The 16466-nt window shown below is 38.6% G+C and overlaps 1 protein-coding gene across 1 annotated transcript in view; it reads left to right on the forward strand.

Moving 5' to 3' along the window:
* LOC139718816 (phosphatidylinositol-3,5-bisphosphate 3-phosphatase MTMR4-like) overlaps window positions 1-16466 on the forward strand; it is a 90383-nt gene that overhangs the window by 61294 nt on the left and 12623 nt on the right. The window contains 6 exon segments of the mRNA XM_071630284.1: window positions 3212-3396; window positions 9739-9807; window positions 9810-9831; window positions 10070-10183; window positions 14124-14326; window positions 15752-15874. Of these exon segments, the coding sequence (XP_071486385.1) occupies window positions 3212-3396; window positions 9739-9807; window positions 9810-9831; window positions 10070-10183; window positions 14124-14326; window positions 15752-15874 (716 nt within the window).

Consider the following 16466-nt stretch of genomic DNA (forward strand, 5'->3'; position numbering starts at 1 on the left):
CACAGAATTTTGACCTTTGACTTCTTTGACCTTTGACCTTGATTTTTGACCTATATTGTACATTAGCTACAAAATGCTACTCCTTCGCCATTTCTAACCCGATTTCGATTCCGTTTGCTTTATGTGATGGCACTAGGTGAGGGCTTCAAAACTTCTACACAGAATTTTGACCTTTGACTTCTTTGACCTTTGACCTTGATTTTTGACCTATATTGTACATTGGCTACAAAATGCTACTCCTTCGCCAATTCTAACCCGATTTCGATTCCGTTTGCTTTATGTGATGGCACTAGGTGAGGTCTTCAAAACTTCTACACAGAATTTTGACCTTTGACTTCTTTGACCTTTGACCTTGATTTTTGACCTATATTGTACATTGGCTACAAAATGCTACTCCTTCGCCATTTCTAACCCGATTTCGATTCCGTTTGCTTTGTGTGATGGCACTAGGTGAGTGCTTCAGAACTTCTACACAGAATTTTGACCTTTGACTTCTTTGACCTTTGACCTTGATTTTTGACCTATATTGTACATTTTGCTACAAAATGCTACTTCCGGCGGGGACATATATTACGCACCGCGTAATTTCTACTTTTCCTTGTTTAAATCACTGTTTCCAAAGGTAAACAGGATCTTTTGTTTTCTTCGTTTATTCTGCTTTAATAGCAAATATCTCAAATTTACAAAAATGGAATTACCTCTTTTTGCAGTCAAACTATTCATTTGTATACAAACTATTCAGCCACAGATCGAAAGGTACTGGTATGAATCACTCACTGAGAGCTAGAGATAAATCCCATCGGTTTTCACGTCAGCAAGCCTTGCCAAGAGATAGATTTCCGCACACTCGGTGTTCAGTCATCTCAACCACATGAATGTTACCACATGAATGTTTACACATCATGCTGGGAGGGCAACTAATTAAAATATTCTTGCCCCATTAATGAGGATGGTATCACAGTCGTCGGCCCCAAACATTAGAATTGTTAAAGAGCAGCTCTCTTGTTTGTATGATGCAAGACACCTAATGCTCACATTTAATGATTATTGTACATATAAAAATATTAATGTTTTTGTCTCTTAAGGGTATTGTAGTGGACACACATTAAAAACAAAGAGAGAAAGAAGACATGCTCGTCAGGACAAGATTTTCACATTCATTGACATTTAATGCATTTCACTTCAATATAAAAGCAAAAAGAAAAGGAACTTCAATATGACACTTGTTGTAAGTTTAAAAATGACAACAGTATTGAATGTGTACCATTCTCACTGGCAATCACAATTTCTGCTTGCATGGACTGATAAATTTATGTGGTATTATTAGATCAAGTCAATTGTGAGTGATTTCTTTGAATGAATGTGTTATTCTAAACAAAATTTATTATATACATCCTGGCTCCAGTATGCATGTTCAAAAGATGTGTATTAATCATTAAAGATATAACAAAAAATAATTACCAAACAAAAGTATTTACATTAACCAGCAAACAAACATAATGAAAGTTCCAGCAGTGTATGAAGTGAACTGTTGTAGTCTCTCTGAAAGTTGAAAAAGAAGGGAAGTGTAGAGCGGAAAATAGAAGAATAAGCCAGTTTGTAGCTCCAACTTGCACGTGAGCAGAAAATGGTAATTTGCACCATAAGGTTTGGTTTCATTATACAATTCACCGAGATGAACAACTGTGCTGTTATGATTATTCATGTTATCCTGATAAATGGTACTTGCCAGCACATCCACTTTAACATTTTAATAGAATGTAGTTTGTCCGATACATAAGGGCAATATAATGAAAAGGATGCTTCCCAAGTGTTATTTGATGTACAGTTCTGCTCATGTGTTCTATGCAAGTTCATTCTTTCTTTGAACTTGATTGATGAATTCCATTAATTGTTAACGTCAGGCAAGCTTATGCCTTGCCTTGCTTTGAAAACAGCAAAGTGTCTTTACCAACTGAAAAGAAGAAAAAGAAAAAAGGTCATTTGTACCAACCTGCACATGAGCTAACTACGAACTTGCTTATTGTTCGACAGATCTGTGTCACACACTGTACCTGCTACCCCTGAAAAAAGCCCCAGCGAGCAATTTCCAGTTGAGCATGGCAACCTCACGTAGCAATGATCACGCTGTGTGCTGACAATGTATTGTGTTTGAGTTCAGCAAGGAGTGTGGTTTGATGCAATACCAGGCATGCACAGCAGACAAAAATAGAATTTACAGGTGTAGATTACATGCCGGAATGCATTACCTCTTGGGGATTCATGCTTAGTCCAAATACTCCAGGTGCCATGTATTGAAGGCTTAATGATATGTACGCTGCAGTTCTAATGCTGCAACTGCTAATAGGCGTTTTCACATCAGCCCGATAAAAATCCAAGCTCGAGATATTTTTCGCAGAAAATAGTCAGCAAAATAGTGCGCTATTTCGAAACATCGGGCTGATGTGAAAACGCCTAATGAGTAAAATTTGAATTCTAAATATTGATACTTGGCTGGTTACCGGGTCCTCGTGGAAACGGTTTCATTAATATTGTAATACATGTAAAACTACAACCTGCTTGTTGTGACATGTGCTTGTGCTTACAGTAAATGTTTGTTTGTTTTTTTGATGTTTTTCCACTATTCCTGCAAAAGCACATTGCTACTTGTTGGAAATGTTTACATCTTTATTTTGCGGTTGCGAGGATCTGATAATTGTTTGATCATCTTTCACGAAACAAATAAGAATAAGTAACAAGTGACAGTAGTAATGATAGTGCCACTGAATGTTTTTACTCGTTGATTCCCAGTTCATTTAAATGAAAAGTGTGTTCTGCATTTGAAGTACACGTGCCATGGTACTGTACTAGCATGAAGTCATGCCCCAGATGTATCACTACATCATGGCTCATGCAGCGTACTAGACCTACAGTCTTAGTATCTAGTTGCTTGCGATCCATCCCGTGCTGGCATTGCTTGATTTTTTTGAAATGATACATATCTTCACGCTTTGTTCATTTCACACTGTTTTTATATTCGCATGTTGTTATTTTTGCATTCCAAAGGCAACTTGAAAAATTAAGACCACCGTGAAAATTTCAGCTTGTACGGTATTTCATGAATGTATAAATTTGCCATGCATGGGATTAATTGATAAAATGGCGACTGTGACTAACTTCTTCCTTGTACCTCTACCCCCTTACTCCATTCTCCTGTCCTCGTCTGCACTAGATGTCAGTTTGATACCAGTGACCAGTGTCAGGAGTGGCTATATCGCATCGTCAAGGCCATCGAAGCCCCCGCCAAACTGGAGGACATCTTCGCCTTCTCCTTCCACGCCTGGTGCTTTGATTACCTTCATCGGGATCGGGATGAGGATGCCCCCCCACCCGGCGTGTGCTTTTTGGAAGGGACAGGTGAGTGTTGTACTGTGGAGGAATGCTTTTCCATATACTGTAACATGAGGAATGTTTGCATGCATTTTAATTTCACGAATTTTGCAAGAGCCAAGATTCGCAAAATTAAAATGCATGCGAAAGTTCTTGTCTACACTATGAATGTTAGAGGCATCTCGCAAAAATTTTGTGCCGTGAAAAAGGCTGTCAGCTCCAAATCGCGAAAACTTCTTGCCGCGAAAATATTGTGTTTTACAGTACTGTAAAAGCGGAGACATTTGCGGTACGAAACTTTCCCAAATAGCTAGTTGCATTTAACACATTATAATAGACAAACACTTGCACATTATGCATTCTGATTTCATAAATCATGGCTCCTCGCAAAATGTACAGGAAATATCTTGGTTTACAGTACCGTATTTGTGGATAAACTTGGTCTAACGGGTTCACTCAGCCCCTATAGGACCCCATCACAAGGGCCAGAGTTTTCCTGATCTGGTATAGGCTGAGTTTACCCACAAATACAGGTAGGCCCATACCAGTATTGCAATGGACGCTCAGTAATGGACGCAGCTGCCAGTGTCTACCAAGCTGTTGTCTCCTTTGCTTGTAATTCCCTTTCTTCTTCAGCTTTTATCCATGTACAAATCAACATTGAATACAATCTAGTTCAGGATAAAATAGAACTGGAGGTATGTATGCTGCTCTTGTGTGTGGTAGGATTGGGCATATATTTTAGTTATAAACGCAAAAGAAAAAAAAAAACACCCAATAGTAAATCATTACATGACAATGATAAATTACTAGTCAGTGGCAGAGACTCCTACTACCATGTATGCTGATTGTAGCACATTGATGTTTTATGCACAAGTGAATACAAGTTGATCTCAAACCAGAATGACTGGTTTTAACAGTCCCAATATTGCTGCCAAATAACTTCGACTCAAATGCCAAGGGGTACAGTGTAAATTGAGGTAAAAATCTGTGATGTTCAGATGATGTAAGATTGTCTCTAGGTTTTGTCTGCTATGTAGTCATTGATTTACAACTGAGCAGGCATATGGAGTAGGTTCTTGTGGGTGTCAGGTAGCGTGTGGTGTGTTAAACCCACCAGCTCATTTTACAGCATCCAGTTTGGACTTGTCATACATTATGTACAAATTGTACTTCCTTGAAGTCATGCCTTGTCAGTTGTGCAGATCAAAATTCAGATCAAATGGGTTGAGCTTTCTGGTTGAAAAACAAGAGTTACGTTGTAGAAATTGACAGTAAACTTGTTCAAATTCAGGCAGAGGATGGGATTGTAAGGCATATGTATGCCACAGATTTTACCTCCCGGTAAACACTGTGTTTCCTCAAATTTGATGTACTCTTGTTGCTTGGTGAAAATCTGTAGGATAAATATTAAATGCTTGATTTGCTGTGCTAGCAGAGCTTGTTTAGCAAATAACTCGTCCCTCATGCAGGGAACTTTGGTTTGTGAAATCCCATGAAACCTACCTCGGCTTCCCTTATGAGAGTAAATATTGACCTAGCTTTGATGATTTCTGCATCTAAAATGGAAGAGTTCAGCTATCGTCTGCAGATTTTTTTTTCTTTTTTTTTTTGTTGGTATGGAGCAACTGACATTTGTACATGTAGATTGAAAGCAAGGTTTTCCAAAGTAGCCTTAGAAAAAAAATTATTCTGGGTAATATGATGTAGAATGCTTGAGCAGAAGTACAAAGATCGACAATGAGAAAAACTGAGAAAATCAAAATCATTGGCTAGACCCCCCCAATTTAAAAAGACATACCAACCAACAATGACAACAAATCAACTGAGCCTCATCTAGAGCAGATACTGTATGTTCCAGTATCATGATCATCTGGCTTCAAAAATCTCTGTGTCCCTGATATAAAATTTCCTGCAGTCTGCGTACATTGCCAGATTTGAACTCAATAGATTTGCATAAGTTTTATACTTTTTAGATGATTCATTGTACATGCAGTACACATGTACAGTACTATAGGTATATTCATGTCAACATTTTCGGTGTGTGCATATAAAATGTGGGCATTTGTTGTGTGCATTAATTGATATTCAAGCCATAAGAATATGTCAACTGTTCACCTTATCAGACTGTTGAATCCACATAAAACTAAATATACTCACTATATAAAATGACTGTGCGGATTGCAAAATTACAATAAAAACTGTTTGTGAGCTGAATCTATGTATTTATTAAGGATTCACAGTTATCCTTACAATACAAGTTTGATATCATGGTGGAGAGAAATTAGGATAAATATGCATTCAGGCATGTCAAGATTAAAATGAAAACATAATTCTAGTAAGCATTTGAGAACCCATCTTGCACCATTGCATATTGCTTGCAGTATATCAAAAGAGTCTACCAAGAAACTTATCTGGCTGACGCGATTTGCCAAGATGATGAGTATTTTGAGATCAAAAGTGTAGAATAGTAGAAGTTGGTATAACAAATTTTATTCCAGAAGGATCCAGGCTAACACGGTCTCGAGGACAACTTGGCCTTATTTCAGATAATTCTAATACACGCAGTTTGTGATCACCATATTTCATACATAGGCGCACGTTCATTTTGTATGCGCGCATTGTATCAACTCTGCCCATAACTGCGACAAGCCAGAGCGCAAAGCGCTCCCGTAGTAAAACACTGTAGAATTCAGAGGAACAACTCTGCCCTGCCGTCAAAGCGAGGCCGAGTTGTCCCCAAGTCAGAGTAAGCCTGACCTCGATGCGAACCTTTCTGTTTTTTTTTTTTCATTTTTGTCGTTACCCAATGAATATCTTACGTTTCATTACAGCATTATTCCACATTTCTTAGGCATACGTGTACATTTTGGAGTGAAATTTGACAGTTCTGCAGAGGTACCAGAACTGCATGTTTTACCTTTACACTGTAAACAGCAACAGAGATGGGTGTATATTTAAGGAATTATAGCACAATGATAATTTTATTGTGGGGGGTTGATAAATACCTGGGAATACTAGTATTTGCTGATTGTGAAATTCTTTAGCATTACCTTTTACCCTAGGCTGAAGAAGTGACAGTGCCGGTTTGTGTCAGATGTATCGAGACAATCATGTGCCAATTTGTCAGAGTGCTGAATCTTGAGTGCATTGTGTGCATACCTTGAAAGCAAAAGCAGTCTTGTATTTGTAACAAATTTATATGTGCACAAGCTACAATGCGTATTATTGAGCAATAGTATAATCTGTGGTCAAATGAAGCCTCTTTAATTATTCAAACCACAGATTAACCCTGTGTTTATGGTATTTTGATTTGTTATTGTTGCTAGTGTTTAATAGAAAAAGAGTCTATACTGTTCCATTTTTTGTTGCATTCTGTAAGTTTTTAGATTTTTTTGGTGTAGTTTAATCATGAAAGAGGCAAGGTGCCTCTGTTGTGATAGCATTGTCCCCAGTCCCCCTTTGTTTCTGATTATGATGATGAGGATGGGAGGGAGGGGGGCACATAATGGCAATGCACACTGCCGTAATTGTTGCCATGCTTGCAAGGTCATTACACTGCACCTCTACAGCAGAGAAGTATTACAACGTGGCAGCAGTTGATGGGTCCCGAATCTGCCAGCTCATCCTATATTACAGTCTTATGATAAACACTGGGCGGCCGTTTTTCTTTTTCCTTTTTTTTTTTTTTTTTTAAATGGTCTGCCCAGACTCATACTTCGGCTTCATGTACGGAGTGGAGAATTACAATCCTCTGAGTCATGCAGTGTAGATTATACAGAGATATGAATATTTAATTACACATCTCGGGTTCCAGGGGTCAAAATTACAATGTGGCGACACAGCTGCGGGGTAGACATCACTTTGGGTTGGGCTCGGTTCGTCTGTGCCTGCAGGTTCTGTGCAACAAAGATGCATTGACAGGTCCTCCCCAGCTGAGCGTACAAATTCCCAGCATTTTATCTGCACAAACTGTGATTTCTTTTTTCTTTTTGCTTGAGATTTAAGGTGTGTTGTACAATGTGTAGATTATATGTGAATGAAAGAGAGATATTGTCATTATATCATCTGTCCAGAATAATGTTTTTATTTTTGCCCTTCTGGCATGATATCAAAAGTTCCATCATGGTTGTTTGATTAAAGCAATTTAAATGCAACTGAACTTGTCCAAACCATGTGTATGTAAACTTTGTAGTTTCAGTACATTTATTCCAGTTTATGTATTGTGTATGATATCAGCTCATGTAGTGAGAAGAAATTTTTTGCAAAATTAGCTAAAATGGTCTCAACTTCGACGATTAATGGCACCTCAGTACAGTGTATTACATTGCATTTATTTTGATAAGAGATTGAAACCCAGCTGCACTGCATCCCGTGCATGAAATGTTACAGGGCAGTACAGTGTGTACATTATAGTGGCACACATAGTATGGTAAATTAGCAGTGCTCAGCAGTGTGGGGAGTCGCACTGATGATGTCATGCCAGTGTCCAGGGACCGTGTCACCTGTTTTTCTGTGACAAAGGTGGTATAATTAACCCTTCATCTCCTACTGCCAACAGTCAAAGCAGAAGGAGTTGAGGGCATCAGTTTGGGTGACAGTGTAAGATTTGTTGTTTGAACCTGGGCTGACATAAGAAAAATACCTAATTTTATGTCTCTGCACAGAGGGGTTATATTTTGGGCTGTTTGTCTGTCAGTCCTTCTGTCCTTTTGACATGATTTACTTAAAGTAAAACTTTCCTCTGTGTGTGTGTGTGTGTGTGTGTGTGTGTGTGTTTTAATTACCTGACTCAGGTGAGCACTGTGAAGTATAGATGTACAGTTCAGACTTTGGGCAAAATGCATGACAATCAAAGGTTAAAAGTCCCCAAACGTTGGCTAAAAAGAACCTTTACCAGCTGCAACTTAGCTAGGAAGCTCATTGGTACACAATGGTTAAAATCAAAACACAAATACTTGCATGAACATGATGTTGTTTATGTCAAGGTTAAAGGGTACTGTATTTTTAATTAGGATGTTCATATAATTTTAGAGCCGGATATTGGTATAAATGTGTAATTTCACAGCTTGCTTGCCGTCAGAAAAGTGTCTCTGAATTCTACTGTATGAACCTCTTCCTTTTGGGCCTGGCATTCTATGCACCCTTTTTACCAGTTCGGGCATCCTGTGCACCCCTTTCTACGAGGCCTGGCATCCTATGCACCCCTTTCTTCCAGGAATGGCAGCTTATGCACACCATTCTACCAGGACTGGCATCTTATTCACCCCTTTCAGCAGGTCTGGCATCCTATGCACCCCACTCTACAGGTTGTGGCATCCTACAAGTATGCCCAACTTTCTGTCAGGAGGGCATCCTATCCACCCCTTTTTGCCAGGCATGGTGGGTGTTCTATGCACCCGTTTGTACCAGGACTGGCATCCTATGCACTCCTTTCTACCATTTATGGCATCCTCTGCACCCCATTCTACAGGTTGTGGCATCCTACAAGTATGCCCAACTTTCTATCAGGAGTGGGGCATCCTATCCACCCCTTTTTGCCAGGCATGGCATCCTATGCACTCCTTTCTAACATTTCTGGCATCCTATGCACCCCTTTCTACCAGGTCTGGCATTGTATGCACCCTTTTTACCAAGTCTAATGAATGGAGATTGATCCATCTCTTCATATGTCTTCTGCTTTGCTGCTGTATACGCCATATATTTAGCGAGTCTAAATTTTCGCGAATCGGGACTTCCCGCCGATTGTGCGAGTGGTTAAATTCGCGATCGTGGAGTACTGTACTGACCGGAGAAATGTATACGTGTGTGTCACATTCATATCGGGATCAGAGTCATTATTTTCACATTTCTTTAATTTCGCGAATAGCACCTGACTCGCGAAATTCGCATTCCGGCATCCTATGCACCCCTTTCAAAAATAAAAACCTTGCAAAATATTCAGCGTATACAATACAGTATTTCTGTAACAAAACAAAGCAGAATAGAGTACTATACTACGTCGGTTGAGAATGGTAAGGGCGTTAAGTTGCCACTAAACTCATAGTGTTCGAGACAACTTAACGCCCTTCTCATTCTCAACAGACGATAGTCTTGTAAATTCATAAGTATGCACACATGCTGGCAGGCTGTTTGTTTATGGGTATAGTGTGTGTGTATGTGACACAGATACAGAATGGTAGGGCTGACCACTCTTTATACATTGTATGTTATTGTGGATAAGAGCAATAAAAGACAAACTAAATTGAGTAGCACATAAGAAATGTACATACCAACTCGGTCGAAAGAAATTTGTTTGTAATTTATGAAGCTCTTTTGTCAGGCGCTCATTTGACCTGAGTTGTTGTTGTTGTTACTTTATCTACCCAGGCAAGGTGACTTATCAGACGTTTGCTGCAGAGATAGAGAGGCAGGGTTACGACCTGAAGAAAGCTTGGAGATATTTGACAACTCAGATTTCAAGTAAGAACAAGATGATACGTGATACTCTAGTGTCCTTCTTGCGCCAACAATGAGTCACGTTTCCTTTCTGGCCTTGGAAATAGTAAACGCTGTAACAGTGCCAGCTGATATCTCAGCAGATGTTAATTTACAAAAGGCTGATGTCTATGATGTAACGTTTAAGGTTTTCACTCTCCTGTATTAACACGACCCCTGCATATCTCTTTTTCACTCCATTTCTGTTTCCTCTTGTTTTCAGATACTGTACGACCTATCCCACTCAGCACGTCATTCCAGGTACCGTCAAGGATGAGATGATGAAGAAGTCTGCAAATTTTAGGACATCCAAAAGATTTCCCTCTGTGGTGTGGAGGTAAGCTGGAGTGCTCACGATGTTGAAATTGTTTATTTTAAAGACATAATTTAACATTGCAATGGCTCAACTTGAAAAATAAATAAATAAAAACCTTTCCTCATATTTAAATGAATGATAGAAAAACCCTAAGCATACAAAAGTTTGGAATATATTGCTTTTGAAAGTAATGTTATGTCAAGATATCTATCTATAAATACCGCCATGTCAGCAAATAGCTTCTGCAGTTGAATATTTTCACACTTACTTTACATTAAAAATGAGATAAAGATTTAGTATTGTAAATCTGTTTTTTCACAGATTTGCATATTTTTGAAGCACATAGCAATTATGGTATTTTCATACACAGTTTTGTCAAATCCTCCGTATTATTTATAGCAATATTAGAGAAACAAATAGCATGTTAATGTCTATTTCAGCCATCATGAGGGGGCTGCAGTATACCTAACAATAGTTGATTTGTGCACTGACTTAGAAATGCATGTGACTCGTTGCATCATATTTTCTTCCTATTTTGGAATTCCCCAGTTACAGCTGACATAAGTTACAGTGCTTGAAAAAACAGAATAGGTCCATAGTGATGATAATAATGGCCCAATATGTGGTCTTTACCAATGCACATCTATAACAGTGAGAATGATCAAGGCACCCATATAAGAAAGTGATACACTATTCATTATGTTTCGGGAAAAGGCAAAATTGTTTCACGCACTTTACTTCGTGAAGGATTTTTAATTGATTACTTTCGATGCTACAAAAGCCCATTTTAACTTTTAATTATAATAATGATGATAATAATGATAATAATTTAAGGAAATAAACAAAAAACACATTTGTACATACAGCCTTTCAAGTGCAAAGAGACACCAACTCCTTTTCGGACAGCTTGAGCTATGTTTTTACTGTCAACAATGTATGACAGTTAAGGTGAATGGCCTACACAAAAGGCAGTGCCAAATGTGGTTCGCAAATAGGTTTTGAAATGATTGTTCAGCTATGAAATCAACGCAATCAAAACCTGAGCAAATGATTCCCATTAAACACAAGAGGCTCTGTTTATTGCATCTATAATTAGCTGTGCTGATATGTTATTAAAACAAGGGAATAACCCCAAATAAAACAGCAACTTATGAATGGAAGTGAAAGTCAATCAGGGATATGAATAGGCTTCATAATTTACTGACGTCAGGCCAAGACAAACTTGGTAATGCGCCAGTGGGATATAATATTGTTAGGTGAACAGGTAGACATTTTGATGTCACTTTGTGCATTCATCTATTTGGAAACCAGACCAGTTTTGTTTTTTTTTACTTTTTTTGCAAAATTATCTTGATGACATGTTAGCTCCTTGTAAACTTTCCTTTTAAAGCAATGAAAAATGTTAGCCATGGTATGTTAGGTAATTAAAAGCACATTGATTACGGACCTTCATTGTGTATTTGCTCTCAGCAATGGGAAAATGTGAGTCTCATCCTTGATTTCCAGGAGATATCATGATTATGCCAAGTCAGTTTGGATGATAGTACTTGTGAACATTAATCTTGAGAATAATTGTGTCCTGTAAATTTCTTTTGATGATGTGAAACTTTTTTGCTTAATTCTTGCTTTTATTGCTTTTGATATTGTGTAGAATGACCCATAAAGAAAGAAGAATGTGTGGATTATCTGAACTGTTTTCTATGTCACATCATCATGCCTGAAATACCCAAGTACTTATTAGTATTGTGAAATCTCACCAGGAAGTGAAGCTTAGATAATTAGTGGATGGTGTAATGTCAAGAAAATGACAGTATTACAGTGTAGATACTTACGAAATGTTTAATTTCTTGCATTACGTATCAAGTGACCGGCGACAACGGTTTCAGGCAAAAGTCGGGAATTTTGAAAATTTATTTTTTCACTGAATCACATTGCCCATTTCCTAAGCTTTCCATTGATATAAAATACTTGTATTCTTCGACACCATAAGTGGGCATAAAAGGAGAAATAAAATACACTTTTTAAGTTGTTAGCCTGACAAAATTGCGAGAAAACAGGCTTTGAAGATTCACCTCTTTCTCAAAGTCAATGTCCGAGCGGCGATGCGAGGGGAGAATCACCCATCCGTGCGATGGTGCCAATTGATGTTAAGCTCCGCCTCTAGCAACCACATCGCCTTCTGATTGGCTCACTGAGAGAGTCAAATTTCCCGCGCACCTTCCTCGGAGCTCAGCGTATGGAGCCGAAAAACAATGCGTTTCGCTCGGGTTTGTTTTCCAGTACGTCTTTCAAGATGGCGAATACGATAATTACACGTATGGTGTACATGCACATGTGTATGGTGCACGCATTACGCAATGGCATCCACACGCCATGACCGTGTGCGTGTAACACATTTACTAATCGCGTTTTCATTGTGGTTGATTTGTCTTTATCATTGGCAACCCTTTTGAAGGCGGAAAATTGCTAGTGCTGGCAAGGGTCACGCTTCCTGTTTGTTTTGCTTTGAGACATGCATATGTTGCTTTGTTCGGTGGTGCTAAATAAATTAAAATAAACAAACAAACACGACTCGTTAGTTTTGTACGAACTTGACGTGTAATATAATTGTCACATATAATAATTTGTCACATGTGACCGCTCCTTTCCTCTCATCTACCTTCCATTGAGTCAGTCTGCTGTTATAATATTTATTACATGTACAAGTAGACAAATTTGAGAATATTTAGTTTTCTTTTCACACAATTATGTTGTGCAACATGATTTTGGTTTCACTTCCGTTGTCGAACATTGCGGTAGAATAGTTTGGATAGAAAGCCAAACGAAGAGCACGCACTACAGAGCGAGCGTATATAAACCACTGTACCAAGAACAATGGCGCATGTAATCGTGCACGCGTGGACAAAGCATTCCCCAAACGCTGCAACTGGTGTCTCCGAAAGCCGAATTATGTAAATGTGTGCAATGCACCAGCCAATCGCGTGCGAGACCCTGCGCCGTAGCAACGCTGGGGATATTGGCGCGGCGTTCGAACGAAGCTCGAAACTGACGAGTGCGATCCAACATAGGGTGCTTAAAATTCCATTTTCGATAGGAAAAACTTAGTCTTATGCAATGAAATTTAGTGTAGATGTAGAAAACATATCAAAGATTTGATTTCTGCAAAAAACCTAAATCGTCAAATATAATGATCAAAATCTTTGTACCCCGCGTAGGAGGGAATTTGCTCTTGCGACTTTTGCCTGAAACCGTTGTCGCGGGTCACATATGAATGTGAAACAGATACTGTCTATGTATAGCCATAAAACAAACTTTGTGAAATTATTTATAGACCAATCTGATTTTTGGCATATATGTGTACTACACTTATGAATTGACATTCATGCCATGGTGTTTTGTAATATGTTTATAAATTATTTCAACCATGTATACTCACAAGCATTAATAATTTTTGTCATGCTGTGTAGGGTTTAGTATACTTCCTATAATACAAGTAGAAGCAGGTTGGTGATGATGATAAAATTGTGAAAATGATAATGAAATAAATGGTCATCATGTGAAAACAGTGGTTTATCTTTAGCATCATCAATATCATGAATAGGATGATTCAATTCAATTCAAATCAACTAAATGAAATAACAAGAAAAGTATTTAAAAAAATAAAAATAGAAATAATGATAGTAACTGATACTGATATATATGGTGCTTTGGAGAGGAAGGAAAAGAATACTCTTGACCATCTTGTTCTTGGTATCATCAAAATCACCATCTTTTTTTTTTTAACATTATTCCTAGAGATTAGTGAATGCATGAGATCTGCTGTGGATAATCATTTCTCCCTGAGGGGTTATACCACACTGGCAGTCATGTATCTCTTCAGCTCCTTCTTTTCTTTTAATGGTTATAAAACTGTCTTTGTTGTTATTTCTTTTTTTTATATGCTTGATTGTCTTGCCTGCAGACACCAAGGAAATGGGGCAGTGATAGCTCGCTGCAGTCAGCCTGCTGTAGGCTGGCTCGGCTGGCGCAGCGAGGAGGATGAGAAGATTATGGAAGCCATTCTCAATGCCTGCCACATGGACGACCCTCGCAGGCAGGAGAGTTGCCATAGCAACGGATTCATTTGTTCGGACCAGAATGGCATCCCCAACCGCGACTCTGAAGGTGTGTGTGTGGTATTAAGAAGTGTCCTAAACTCTCCATCGTTCTGTTGAGACCGTCATGTCTTCACCTTTTGTGGGTTTGTTCCAGACATGGGGGGGGGGGGGGGGGGGGTGGGCTTGGCTTGGTGGAACAGAAAAAACACACCCTTCTTTTTCCTTATTTACTTTCAAAAGGGACATTCAAGGACGATGAAGTCATGAAGACATGTCTTCACTTTTTTCTTCTTTTCTTTCTTTGGAGTCTTCGCAATTAACTGGCTAGCACGTATTGTGTGTGCCTGTGACATGCTCAAGCATTCATGCTTCTGACAGTGTTCAACATAGTGATGAGCAGTAACCATGGAAACAGTTATACATTGCGTGTTTGGAGGAGCCATCAAGCTGCATTTAATTGGTCTGCTGCCACCAGTACCTCGTAGTGTTTCATGATTATTTTATCATTTGCCTTGTGGGACCGCCATCACAATGTCTGTAGCCAGGCACAACTACAAGTACATGAGACTGATGCCTCATGTCATGTTAGTAATACGTGTACACAATGCTAATATGGTTGGTAAAGACACTTTACTCATAATGTGAAGAGGTGAAAAAAAGTTGAGGAGAACATGCAACATCTCCTACATGAATAATAATTGACATACAGTGTACTGTATACGCCATATATTTCGCGAGTCTAAATTTTCACGATTCGGGAATTCCCGACGACTTCACGAGTGGTTAAATTCGCGATCATGGAGTCCTATACTGAACAGAGAAGTGTACAGGCGTACGTCACCTTCACATCGGTATTAGAGTCAATATTTTCGCGTGTCTTTCATTTCACAAATAGCACCCGACTTGCGAAACTCGTGAAAATAAAAACCTCGCGAAATATTCGGTGTATACAGTATTTCACAGAGACCACATAGGATGAAAAGAACGTTATTTTAGAAATACTGGTAACAATTAGCTTCAAAGAGAAAAAAATGGCAAACTATGCAGAAAGGCAAGAGTGGGAATAGCCAATTTACACTTTGTAAATTTGCATTGAAATTGCAGTGAATATTAATGATTCTCATATGCATGCATTACACTGGAGTGAAAATTTTACATTGAAAATCATACATAGCAAGATGAAAATAAGATGTGTGAGTGCATTATTGGAGGGGGGGGGGGGAATGGAACACGCGGCAGTTTTAAAAAAAGGGGTGGGGCAAATTATTACTCATGCCCAGAAAGTCCAATTGTCATTCAAAAAATTGTTTGTTGTTGTTGTCTTGCTTTGTTTTGATTGGGGGAGTTGAAATAGTTGTGGCTTATAATTGTCATTATATCATTTTCTTGCAGAAAGTAAAATATATGTGATGCATGTACTCATCCTGTGTACTTTGATGAAAAGAGTTTTTTTTTGTGTGTGTGTGTGTGTGTCTTTTTGTTAATGATGCAGAAGAAACACCAAGAACAGAGTTTGCTTACAACGACCAATCCAAGATGATTCTCATTGTTGATGCGAGATCCTATGCTGCTGCATTTGCCAACAGAGCCAAGGGAGGAGGCTGTGAATACCCAGGTAATGAAAATAAAATTCTATTGTCAAGTTGTTTTTATTGCAACTGATTGACTAATTGCTCTACATCGACGTAAAATGAGCACTGAATTGATCAGACAGTGTTTTACCAGTAGCCATGTAAAAAAAATAGATAAATCATGGGCATATATACTCAAGCAGGATTTGAACCTACGACCTCCTGATCAGCGGACAGGTGTGTTGTCCACTGGACTACCAAGCTTCTGCCTGACAGCCAGTGCTACATGGTGATGTACACATACATTGGGCAATTTGTTGATCAGTTGCAAGGAATGTTTTGTTTTAAAAAAAAATGTGCACTTGTTTGTTAGTGGTTCAGTTTACTTCCTATCAATACACTCATGTGATCCAATTATTCTTCAGAATCCAGCTTATTTTGTCATTATCAAAAGATGATGTGATATGAAGACTTTGTGGAGTTTTTGAGAAATACTCAGCATTTAAAGAATGGAAATAATTTACAGAGAGCATATGAAAATGAAAGGAGCAATGTGTCAGTACTGGAAAAGAACTCAGGTTTTTAAAGAGGAAAATATGGACAGCTCTCTTAACCATCATCAACAGAGGGCCAGCT

The sequence above is a fragment of the Diadema antillarum genome, unplaced genomic scaffold (assembly GCF_040938485.1).
Source record: "Diadema antillarum isolate AM-2024a unplaced genomic scaffold, OU_Dant_1.0 scf00000008, whole genome shotgun sequence".
Classification (NCBI taxonomy): domain Eukaryota; kingdom Metazoa; phylum Echinodermata; class Echinoidea; order Diadematoida; family Diadematidae; genus Diadema; species Diadema antillarum.